This window comes from Phasianus colchicus, chromosome Z, assembly GCF_987193195.1.
Source record: "Phasianus colchicus chromosome Z, bPhaCol1.hap1.1, whole genome shotgun sequence".
NCBI lineage: Eukaryota > Metazoa > Chordata > Aves > Galliformes > Phasianidae > Phasianus > Phasianus colchicus.
In genome coordinates, this window is record NC_143476.1 from 67,254,124 (window position 1) to 67,266,777 (window position 12,654).

Here is a 12,654-nt window from a genome sequence, read left to right on the forward strand (position 1 = left end):
TTTCATTTTTACGAGGATTAAGAGATGTATGGAAAGATAGAAGAATAATTTATTCATAAGAGTTTTGGTATCTGGAAAAAGTGATTGTATTTCCTTAATAAGGCATAAAAAGGACCAGATACAGAGAGACTGGATTGTCTAGGGAGCATCACAAATAATTCAGGAATTTAGTGCCGTTGCACAGGTCTGGACTTGTTATCCACATTATTTAAAGTTCGACAAAGAAAACAAGAGGGCATGAAACTTCTGGTAATTCTGACTTGTCATAAGTTCCTATTTGACAGTGGTGTCAGGAGCTACCTGCTCATGGAAGTGGGCCTGACAGTCCTACCACCTGCCCACAGACAGCGTGCTGCCAGAGAAACTGAGGAACTGATAGCGGTGTGTGGTTGGGCACTCCTTGGTGGGTTTGAGGAAAGGGGAGAGGGAGGAGGGAGGAGAAGGAGGGAGAAGCTGCTTATTTGCTATTGGCACCTTCATAATGGCTATTTTCTTTCAGAAGATTGGATTACTCCATTTATGAAGCTAGTCAGAGTTAAGTCAAGTAACATGTTGCAGGTCAAAAAATGAGAATCTTCCAATTGTTTTAATATTTATTAAAGAAAAAATAATAAGATGGAGTGTTCCATTGAGATGAGAAAAAATGCTCCAGAGTGAATGGAGAATATCTCCTTGCCTCCCATAGCAGGGTCAGCTTAGGGCCATTTTTCTGAACTGGCAGCCTCTACAGTCCATCAGGCATGGGCACAGCGTCCTCTCTGCAAATTTTGGTACACTCATGCTTTTATCCCCTGACTATTTTCTGGGGGTGTGGATGCGCAGGGGCACAGAACCTGCAGCGGCTGAGGGTTCTCAGTTTGCTCTAAGGGCATTGCTGTGAGGCCAAGTTCAGTTGTCTGGATGACCACTACTGTGGTGGTAGTTAAACAGAAACGTGCTGCCAGCTTTGTCACTATCTAAGTTATTTTCTTGAGGAAGTGTGCTCATTTAGGTTTCAGGCTTAGTGAAAGCAATAAAATTACACACTGAATTATGAAAATTAATTGTGGCTCATAGGGAAGGGAACGGTGTCTATACTTGTTTCATCCTTTTTTTTTTATGAACAGTTTTCATTTTATTTCATAAATGAGCGGTAATTATTTTCTGGGAGTAAGTTTTTACAGAATGACCTGAAGCATCCAACCTTGCTGCTTCACAGTCTGCCTTTCGGGAACACTGTTCTGTTTTCTGTTGCATTTTTGGCATTTTCAGTTTCCTCCCCCAGCCTCTTTCTATGTAAATCTTGTTATTGTTTCTGCTTACTGCTACACATGGTCCTGCTACGCTGCGTGGCTAGTGCATGTCCTAGTTTTTGTCAAAAGACAATTGACTGTGTATTTTCTTCAGTGTGTATTTCAACTTCTATTTTTCTGTGGGAAAAAAAAAAAAAAAAAAGGAAGAGAAGTATAAAGTGTCTATTTTCCTCCATGACAAAAGAAAAATACTGGGAACAGCTGAAAAAAATTTACCAGGTTGGTGAGATTTGTGAGGGAATATATATATATATTTATATTGCTCAGCCAGCTTTCAGCATTAGAGAAACAGTCTCTGCAGGAGTTTTTCCCATTAGATACGGTGTGGGGCAGATAGATGGGGAAGTTAGCACAGGCACTGGCAGGCAGATAGGTGTCACTAGTCCTGCTGCTGTTCAGGAAAGTGGGCACAAGGCAGGATGCTGGTAAGCATGCTTGAACCTGTTGATTCCTGGCATCTACATCATCCTAGTCTCCTGGTATGTGATACTGTCTGCAGAGAAGTCCTGACCATGAAGGAGCTTTTCAGGGAAAGGACTGATGACATGGAGGAGATAGTGACATGCAGAGTGACAGTACAGTGAGTACTGGTAAACTGAAGCTTCATCTGCAGGTGTAGGTGATGGCATTATGCTCTACCTTTACCATGTGGGTCTGGTGATGGGAGCCTCCTGTAACGGGACAGCTAATAAAGGCACCCTAAAGTCAGTTTAGGAGCTTCACCTTCCACCATCTCTTCTTTCCCTCTGTAGAGTTGATGCCAGCTTGGTGGCTGCTGGTCTGGTTCAGCCAGACCAAGGGCAGAAGATATGACTGCCTGTGGTGACCCATTTCCTGGGCCCTGTCCAGCTGGCTTTGTCTCAGGTAGATCAAAGGATGTCGGAGCAGATGAAAATAATTTCAGCTAGAAGGAACTTACACAGATGATCACTGAGTCCAACTGTTTGACTGATGAAGGTACTATATGCGGGGCAAATGATGATATGAGGAATGGGGAGGACAAAATAAAAATGTGATGTTCCAATAACATGGTAAGTGGAAAGGGAGCTGCCACCTCAGCCCTGCCATCGTTCACTGAAATGCTTGCCGTGTTAAGCACATACATATGTTTCTGCAGCAGTGGGGTGTTGCCGAACACCTTCTTATAAACAATCTCATACCTCTAATGGAAAATGAAAAAAATGAAGAGTAATACATAAAAGAATGAAGCCTGGAAAAACTGGAATTTGTCAGCTGGTTTTGATGTCTCTCTCTGCTTTTCAAGTCCCAAGTCTTGAGTTTTTAGTCTCCTTCCAGGAAGTGAATGAGATTCATAGCCCAGAAAGGGCTTAGTCATTTCTGTCAGAGAGAAATATTTGTTTTTGGTTTATGCTTTGGACATAGGAAGGGATTCAGCTGCAAAGAAGAACAAAGGGATTTATTTAATGCTTAAAACAGATTGTGTTTGGCTCAGCTCTGTTTAACTCAAACAGAGTGTTTTGGCTGGAGGTCTGGGATGCGATGCAAAACAGCGTTCTGATAGTGCATATCCTTTACAAAATCACTTGCCTTTGGTATCTAACCCTGTATGAATCAGCCAGCAGTGCATCTTTCAAATGTTATTAATTGCTGTTTTTGTGTCTTGATGGAAAATGATGCTTTATAACCATTTCAATATGAATTTATTGAAGAAGTCTTATGTTTTCATTGTTTGCTGGTTTTCTTCCCTTTTCTACCATTGAATGCAGTTCAGTGAATTATTATACTTGTTTTTCACCACATCTTTATTTTTTGTTTCTTGATGTGGTGGTTTTTTTTATTGCTTTGTTTGTATTGCCATTTTGCCACATTTAGAATCTTCCTTAAGGGAAGTGTAAATGAATATGAAAAAAATGGGAAAATGCCATTTGTTCCCTCACACTGATGAACCAGAAGAAGAGGAGTAAGAGAAAAACTGTTCTTAAAAAATATATACACACTATAACAAAAAAGCACACACAAAAAAGTTGTTTCAAATTCACTTTTTTTAGTGGAAAATCTTTACTTTTTAGGCTGATCTAGCTAAAAAAACTTGCTACCAATCAAGTCTTTTTTCTTTTTTCTTTTTTCCTCTCTTGCCCTTTCTTTCCCTGCTTGATATTGTGAATCATGGAGCAGAATCACAGCAGAATTTGGATGCAAAGGGTCACTGATTGTGATCTGTTCCTACTCTCTGCTCATGGCTAGAATCAGAGTTGGATCAAGTTGCTCAGGGTCATGTTTTGAGTACCTTGAAAAGATGGAGAGTCTGTAACCACCCTGGGCAGCCTGTCCTAGTGTTTGGCCATCCTTGTGGTGAAAGATGTTTTCCCTGTATTGAAGGACGTAATTTATCTTTGTCCTGAAGACTTCAAAATTTGTATTTCAGACTTAGGTATCCTGAAGCTATTGATAATCAGTATAGATCATCAATGTTCTGCTTGCTCCTAGGCAAAGCAAGGTGGGAGTAGTGAGAGGAGAGGAGCACAGCAAACAACTCTACAGTCTGTAGAGTTGTAGGCAGCAGGGGGATGCAAGTGCTGTTTCCAGCTATGTACATGAGAGGTGAAAACAACTGTGTGAGCTGCCGTGATGGGTCTGATACGACATGCTTTTAAGCTAGCCATGAGCAAATTTAAGCTAACGTTACATATATAGATTATTAGGTAGGACAGATAAAAATGAGTTAAGAGAATGTTTGTGGTGAGGTCACAGAAGATGTCATTGTAGATTATAAGACCATAGAGATTAATAGCTATTATTTAAGTTATTTTTAAACCTATATTCTTTTGTGACAGACTTTCTCATACTATGTTGTTATTAGGATTTGGTCTCCAGAAGTTTAGCTTTACTTACTGCGTTGTCAAAGCATAGGGGAGGCAATTCCTAATGGTGGAATTCTTTCTAAGGGCTCCTTTTTTGCTGAGCAGAAAAATCTTACTCTTGTAAGATTTACAAGAGTAAATCTTACCTCTTACTACATCTTATCTGTGTTCTGTTATTGTTTTACTTTTCCTTCCTTTCTTCTTTCTTTCCTTCCTACGTTCCTTCTTTCCTTCCTTTCATGGTGACAGGTGAGGTCCCGGATGACTGGAGGAAGGGTCACATCACTCTCATTTACAAGAAAGGGAGCAAGAAGGATCCCGGGAACTACAGGCCGGTGAATCTCAGCTCTGTGCCTGGGAAGATCATGGAACAGATCATCCTTGATGACATGTTTGATCATATGAGGAAACGGTGTGTGATCTGTGAGAGCCAGCAGTCTGTCTTGGGACCGGTGCTCTTTAACATCTTTATCAATGACATCAATGACAGAATCGAGTGCACCATCAACACCAAGCTGAGTGGTGCAGTCAACACGGTTAAGGAAGGGATGCCATTCAGAGGGACCGCAACAGGCTAGAAAGGTGGGCCCGGGTGAACCTAATGAGGTTCAACACGGCAAAGTGCAGAGTTTTGCACTTGGGCTGGAGGAATCCCAGGCATCCATACAGACTGGAAGGAGCGGTCCTTGAGAGCAGCCCTGTGGAGAAGGACCTGGGGGTCTTGATAGATAAAAAACTTAATATGAGCCAGCAGTGTGCCCTTGTGGCTTGGAAGGCAAATGGGATCCTGGGCTCCATCAAAAGAGGGGTGGCCAGCAGGGACAGGGAGGTGATTGTTCCCCTCTACTCTGCTCTTGTGAGGCCCCATCTGGAATACTGCTTCCAAGCGTGGAGCCCCCAGTACAAAAAAGACAGGGAGCTGTTGGAGAGGGACCAGAGGAGGGCCACGAAGATAATCAGGGGGATGGAGCACCACTTCTACAAAGACAGGCTGAGGGAGCTGGGCTTGTTCAGCCTGGAGAAAAGAAGGCTGCAGGGTGACCTCATTGCAGCATTTCAATACCTAAAGGGAGCCTACGGAGGAGAGGTGAATCAACTCTTTGCAAGGGTAGATAACATCAGGATGAGGGGAAATGGTTTTAAGTTGAGGGAGGGGAGATCTAGGTTGGACATCAGGGGAAATTCTTTACAGAGAGAGTGGTGAGGTGCTGGAACAGGCTGCCCAGAGAGGTTGTGGATGCCCCATCCCTGGAAGTGTTCAAGGCCAGATTGGATGGGGCTCTGGGCAGCCTGGTCTAGCATTAAATGAGGAGGCTGGTGGCCCTGCATGTGACAGGGGGATTGGAGCTTCATGATCCTTGAGGTCCCTTCAAACCCTGGCCATTCTGCGATTCTGCAATTCTGTGATCCTGTGATGCTGTGATTCTGTGATTCATCTGACCATCTCTTCATCCATACTTATTTACAATATTATGAAACACATTGAAATTCCGTGGACCAAAGTATTAATCATGTAATGGACTTCAGGGTAAAATTTGCCCTTTTATTTCCTTGTTTTCAATCTGAGGGTTGGGGTGTGGTCACTATATAAACAGATGCTTAGTGTGCTTAATACCTGTTAAAATATTTGCATGCAATGACTGCTTATATAGAAAAAACAGTCTAATCAGAAACATCCAAAGAACTTACTTAGAGGTTAAAAATGGGACTTCATCAGAATTCAAGTGCTTAAGAGCAAGGAACAATTCCAAAAACCCATACTTCAATGAAAATTTTAACCTGGAAATGTGTAGTATTTGCTTGGGGGCCATGTATTAGACCACAACATTTCCTGTGCATCTAAACCATAGCTTCTTGGTGTACACATGCCAGCTGTGGGTGTGCTGGTGCCTGACTTCCAACTGTGCTCTGTGTTAAGAGTCAAGCTGCTTTTCTGGTCTTCTGTCGTGAGCCCCTCAGATTTCCTCCTGCTCAGGGGCTCATTTTTAATTACTCTGTAAGAAAGTTTACAGGCTCCCATTGGATAAGCGATCTGAAGAATTGTGAAGATGTAGGTCCAAATCTTGTCTTGTCAAGGTGAAAGCAGTACTGAGATCTGCTATTGTTATCACTGTTTGTTTCCACAGTCTGCAGATCTTTCTGAGAAGCCTGAGGCATGCTCATTCAGATGTTCCTCTGTAGAAGGTCTCAGATCCAGGCAGACCAAGGAGTTTGATGGGTAACAGCACTCTCTTGGGCTTCAAATCTGGAGTCACATCATTGTTTGGGTTTATGTGAATTTCTTCTCTGAGGCTCCCTCTTCATGTGTCTTTGTTGAGTCACCCAGACCCCATAGGATCAGGTGATTCATTTTTAGGTGTATATGTCCTAGATCTTATTCTTGATTCTCAGCCAGCATCAGCTGGCTAATGCTTGCAACCATTAGATCTGTAAGTCTTGCCCAAGGCCCAGCACAGCCCTGTGTGCAGGCCTGGGTTCTGTGCTGGCAGGGGCCATCTGTAGCAGCCATGGTTTGCTGCCCTTGGACAGGCTGCAGAGAGAACGCTATCACTGACCTTGACTAAGTAGCAGTGCTGAAGGATGAAGCAAGAAACTTTTCCCCAATACAGAAAGGAGAGAAAATGTTGTTTCTAATATCAGCTTGTACTGGCTTTCTTGAGCTCGTCTGCACAGAAGATAAACAGAAATAGACAAGTTCTTCACTATTGCTCTTTTGAGGAACCCTTTTACCCTGCTTTTTCTTTCTTCTGGCACATCACTTAGTTTCCCTTCCTGCAAACATAGTCCCATTCATGCTGATTGTGCTAGACAAAGTGGATTGAAAAGAAGTCAGAGGCTTTGAAAGCCTGGCTAGCACAAAATTACATCAGTGTAAGGAGAGGAGGCTGGATTTGATATACTGAAAATTTCCTGTACGTATCTTAAAGCGTGGCTACTGCAAAGTGCAACTATCATGTATTTCAGCCCAGTATTAAAGAATTTCAATACTTGGGGCCAAATCAGCAACATACTGAGTACTGTCTTATCCACAAATATATGGACAGATATACCCCTGTTTATCAAAGCGGTTCTACAAATGGTTGAGTTGAATTCAGTGAAGTAAAAGATATCATGTTCTTGAAAACTTTGAAGTATATATGCCATTTCACTTAGAACGTATGTAACTACTATAAGGCCAGCTTTATCCAAAGAGGTTGGTGAGCTCTGAGACGACATTTGCAAAGACCAGCCAGTTCTCCTGTTAAGATGTCCAGAGAGGAAGTGTCTCAGTTGATACATGACTGCAGACTGCAGCCTTCAGTTATGTAAAGGGACGCTGCAGAGGACTAAAGTAGGGGTTTGTGCACATAGTGGATGGGGCAAGAAGCAGCAGGCTTATCCTGAGGCAGTGAGGTAGGTTAGGCATTTCACATCTTTGTAATTGTGAGGGTAAATTAGCCCTTGCGTGGTTTGCTTACAGAGGTTATGAAATCCTCCTGTCACTAGGAGGATTTTAGAACAGATGAGACAAACATTTGTCAGAGGTGAGTAGGTTGAGCTGATCCTGCCTTAGGGCAGGGAATGGACTAGAGACCTTTTGAGAACTCCTCAAGCTTGCTTTTGATGATTGTATAAAATAAATGCTCATGATACTTTTAGTGAGTACTTAAACTGAATGAGAATCAGCAATGAGCCACTATATTTGTACGTAACTTCACAATACCTTTGCTCAGAATAAGAGCTTTATCCTGTAGACACTGATTCAGAGAAAATTTGATGGCACACTGATACTGCTTTTTGACTGTATTAATTCCACAAATCAGCATGCATACTTACATGTACTTCGGGAACTTCATATTCCCTTGATCAATGAAACATAGAATTTTGAATAACATAACAGTTTGGGTAATAGGGTAGAAAATCTATTGAATTGGGGTGATAGCTTTCAGTGGAGTATCTTTAGTGGAATCCTAATAACTTTCAGTTCTGAGAAGAGTAGATTAACTGCTCTTAAATACTTTACCCTTATGAAAGTACCCTTACATTTTAGCTTCCTACGAAAACGTCAGTGTAAGGAACAAGCTGGGTTCCACTTGAGCTAAGTTTCTTTTATTGCCCTTCAAATGCAAAGGCTTTGTGTTTGAAAATGTATGTAGACAAATAGACCTTACTTTGCATAAAGGCAAGGGAAAGGCTTGTGTGATGGAGAACCAGCATCTCAAGATTCAATCCATGTTGTCTGCTGCTTTATTTTAAGTTTCAGCTCTGTTGAACTTGATGATTTTGTATTAAAAGAGGAAAAATTGGCAGCTCAGGCAGATGCAAGAATTCCTGTGTGTGCTTTACCCATGCCTGCAAGCTTATGGCTCACTGTACTGCTAAGCATGTCTATATGTTAAGCAGCCCTCCTTGAAAAATCATGCATTTTAATATAAAAAATATCAAGTTCTTAGGTATGCTGCCAGATGTGTTGCTGAGGCAGAACAAAGCAGCTGGAAAATAACCTCAGCCATCTTCTACAGTATATATTAGGACATTGCTGAATGCTGTATTAAATACAAAGAAAGAAAGAAATACTGAAGTTGTATAATTCAAAATGTTTTCTTTACCTCCTGGACTTAGGTGGTGTTTGTATATCTCACTTTAACTCTGCAGACACAGCTAAGTACCTACCCCTATTATTTTCAGTAAAAGATGGATTTGGCCTAAATACTTTCAGAGGTCTGAACCTGAGCTGAGCTATTGCTTCAGAATAAAAGAGTTTCATTTGATGCTTCCTAGCCAACAGAATGCTGGTTTAGTAGTGATTATTTTGTTTGTTTATTGTGTTTTTCAGAGCCTATGCACAAAGAAACTCTTCTCCATCTTGCAATGAAATTGGGCTTGGTTAAACTTTCTGAGTTCTTAGTGGGCCAGCCTGGAGGGACATTGGCATTAGCACTACCTAATGAGGATGGAGCAACACCATTAGACTTGGCTGAGCAAAATGGGCACTCCAAACTGGTTGAAGTCTTCTCAAAGTAAGTATAACAATTTGCTATTTCACAGAATCACAGAGTCACAGGGATTGGAAGGGACCTTAAAAGATCATCAGATCCAACTCCCTTGCTAAAGCAGGTACCCTGCAGTGGGTTGCACAGGAGTCCAGATGTGTCTTGAATATCTCCATGAAAGGAGACTCCACAGACCTCTCTGGACAACGTGCTCCAGCACTCCACCACCCTTACCATAAAGATGTTCTTCCTCATGTGTGTATGGAACTGTGTATTTTCAAGTTTTAGGCCATTTCTCCATGTCATATTACTGCGCACCACTGAAGAGCCTGGCCTCATCCGTTTGCTTCCCACTGCCCTTTAGATATTTATAAATATTAATCAGATCCTCCGTCAGTCTTCTTTTCTCCAGGCTGAACAGACCCGGGTTACTCATATGGGAGGTACTCCATGCCCTAAATAATCTTTGTGGCCCTCTGCTAGATTCCTTCTAGGAGACCCCTGTCTTTTTTGAACTAGGGAGCCCAGAACTGGACACAGTATTCTAAGTGTGGCCTCACCAGGCCAGAGTAGAGGGGGAGGATCACTTCCCTTGACCTGCTAGCCTTGCTCTTTATGATGCACCCCAGGATACCACTGGCCTTCTTGGCCACAGGGGCACACTGCTGGCTCGTGGCCAACCTGTTGTCCATCAGGACCCCATGTCTTTCTCCACAGAGCTCATCTCCAATAGGTTATCATCTAACCTGTACTGATGCATGCAGTTATTCCTCCCCAGGTGCAAGACTTCACACTTGCTCTTGTTATGCTCTTCATCTCTCATCTCTTCTTAAGAGATGTAGTAAGCACTGTTTTTCTCAGAAGTCTTGCCAATTTTGTGTTATTTTCTGTTGCTTTTTGTCATTTATTTTAAATGATTAAATTTTATTTACAAGTAAAGCAAATTTTTAATGTATATCCTTTTGTACATTTGCAAGTGCATTAATAGTGTTAGTATCAAAATGTACACCTGTGTGATTTTAAACCACTGTCATCATCCAGTTAGAGATTATTAGTCTTTTTCTTTCAAGCTGACCCATAAATGGCATCTAACATTAAAGTACAGCTGGAATACTTTTTATTCTAGCCTTTCATAAAACAAACAGATAAAGGGAAATTATTAGGTAACACATATCCATGTTCCTGGGCTCTCTGCAGAACAGTTGTCCAAAGGTTGTTGTAAAACTGTTGTTTTTCTGTGAGTGATTCCCATAGTGTGTTTAGAGTTATTTTTCTTACCAGTATAAAACTAACAAAATGAGGCAATGTACAGAATTACAGAATCATAGAATGGTTTGGGTTGGAAGGAACCTTTAAGATCACCTAGTTCCAACCCCCTGTTGTAAGCAGGGACATCTCCCAGCACACCAGGTTGCCCTGTCCAGCCTGGCCTGGAGTGTTTCCAGGGATGGGGCAGCCACAGCCTTGCTGGACAATCCTGTCTCACAGTAAAGAATTTCTTCCTAATATCTAGACTGCATCTTCCCTCTTCCAGTTTAGAGCCATTTCCTGTCATTCTGTTGCTATCTGCCCTTACAAAAGTCCCTCCCCAGCTTTCCTGTAGTGCTCTTGAGGTCTTGGCAGGCCAACTATACCATCCTCCCGGAGCCTTCTCCTCTTTAGGCTGAATAGCCCCAGCTCTCTCAGCCTGTCCTTACAGGGGAGGTGCTGCAGCCTTTTGATAATCTTTGTGGCTCTCCTCTGGATCTGCGCCAGCAGCTCCATGTCCTTCTTGTGTTGGGAGCTCCAGAATGAATGTACATTATATTCCTTCTTCTGAAAAAAGGACATTTTTGCTGAATTTGAATCTGGCATTTTTAAAGAGTGTATCATGAAATATAAAAATTATTAAAAAAAAAGAAAAAAAGAAACATTGGTCTTTTGAGATACCTAGCTCTGTGATATTGTCACAGCTTGTACATGGAGCCATCTAAGCCAGCAGTCTCTCGAAAGAGAAACAGAGTCATTCCTTTATGTTGTCTGAGCTTTGAAAATGCAACTAAATAATAAAGTTTAAGTTATAAGTGAAGTTTAAGTGATGCAAAGCCCAGAGGGGTTTACTGGTAGAACTCTAACTTTTGAATAACTAGAATGTAGTTGATGACAGGAGGGGGCCTGGAGGCTGTGTGAGCTGTTTCCAGCCTGCTCTGCATGACACGAGAAAGGACCATCATGTACCTCTCTCAGTGTTGTTGCTGCTGACTGCTGACCTGCTGCTTACATATAAAGGCATACCTTGAAGTGTATAGAAATGCTTGCGGGTACAGAGACACGAATTTTACAAAACTCTGGGGAGACTTTGTTACCTCTATGTGTCTTGAGATGGAATTAGCGAGGGAGAGTTGATGGCAAGTGCACCGGTGCAGCAATGACTGCTTTTGCCAGAGGGCTACCTGTCTGACAAATGACTAAAGGACAAGTGCTTTTAGGCAAGTTCCATCTGCCCTGTATGGACCTACAGAGCTGCGTGGTGTGCGTGTCTCACGGCACCAAATGTTCAGTGCCAGAAGCCCTTCTCCCTGTTGATATTCTCTGCAAATTCAGGGAAATAGGCCAGAACAAGGCTGTAAATATATATACATATATATATTTTAAACTTTTTTTTTATTGTGGATCTTTCAGGCCCAGTTCCGTACAGCATAGAGTTAATATTAGAGTTACGCATATGTACACTTCAACTTGTCTGAAAACAACCAAAACACTTAACACACTTGTGCAGTACATCTTGATAGGAATTGTTTGTAACATCCGAACAATGCTGTGTTCCCTTGAGACACTTTCTGTTTTTTGTCAGTGGTGGGATAACAAAACCTAGCTGCCAGTCATGTCCTACTGCTATATATGGCAACAGTAACAGGAAGAGGTACTATTACTAACTTACAGAAATGAGGAGAGGTTGGTATTGTCACTGCTTACTCTTACCAACTTCTTTTACTGGTGACTAACTAGCATTTCTAGGGCAGTCACTGTTTTTTTCCACACTGAGTTGCATTTTAGTTCTGAGAGGAGTTGTTGGTGGGTATTTGTTTGCCCAGCTGTGTTTCGAGTGGATATGTCAGGTTTTCTGCCGTGGACATGCTGGGATGCTGCTGGCTGTGCTGCTTGAGGGATGCCATGCTTGTGTTCTCACCCTACCTGCATGTAGAACATCTATTCTAGCTCAACAAGCATTTTGTTCCAGTTTCCAGGGCAGCCGCTCGCCTGATGTTGCCAGAGTGGAGATCAGCGAGGGGGCCTGCATGCGCTTTGTGCGCTCATCAGCAGCTCTGACACTGACGCTGGACCACACGGCCAAGCACTTACTGGAGTCAGATGTGAGGCTCTTCAGGAAGTACTTCTGGAACAGGCCGCTGCTCCATGAGGTAGGAACCAGCCTGGCCCAGAGCTGCCACAGGCTATTGGCAGTCATTCCTTGCTGTTCTCCATGAATAGCCATGAATAGTATGAACTGCTTCTTTAACTCCTGGTAGTGTAAGGAAGGATTACTGTTGTAGACTTCTTTTCAAGTAAATACAGCTCTTTGTGTGT

The 12,654-nt window shown here is 42.3% G+C and overlaps 1 protein-coding gene across 8 annotated transcripts in view; it reads left to right on the forward strand.

The window, feature by feature from the left end:
* ARHGEF28 (Rho guanine nucleotide exchange factor 28) overlaps positions 1-12,654 on the forward strand; it is a 157,460-nt gene that overhangs the window by 33,817 nt on the left and 110,989 nt on the right. For all 8 annotated transcript variants that reach the window (XR_016462146.1, XR_016462144.1, XR_016462145.1 and 5 more), the window contains exons 5-6: positions 8,931-9,114; positions 12,308-12,488. Coding sequence is in view for 3 of the 8 variants with exons in the window: in XM_031602590.2 (XP_031458450.2) it covers positions 8,931-9,114; positions 12,308-12,488 (365 nt within the window). In the remaining 5 variants the exon portion in view is untranslated. The remainder of the gene's footprint in view (positions 1-8,930; positions 9,115-12,307; positions 12,489-12,654) is intronic.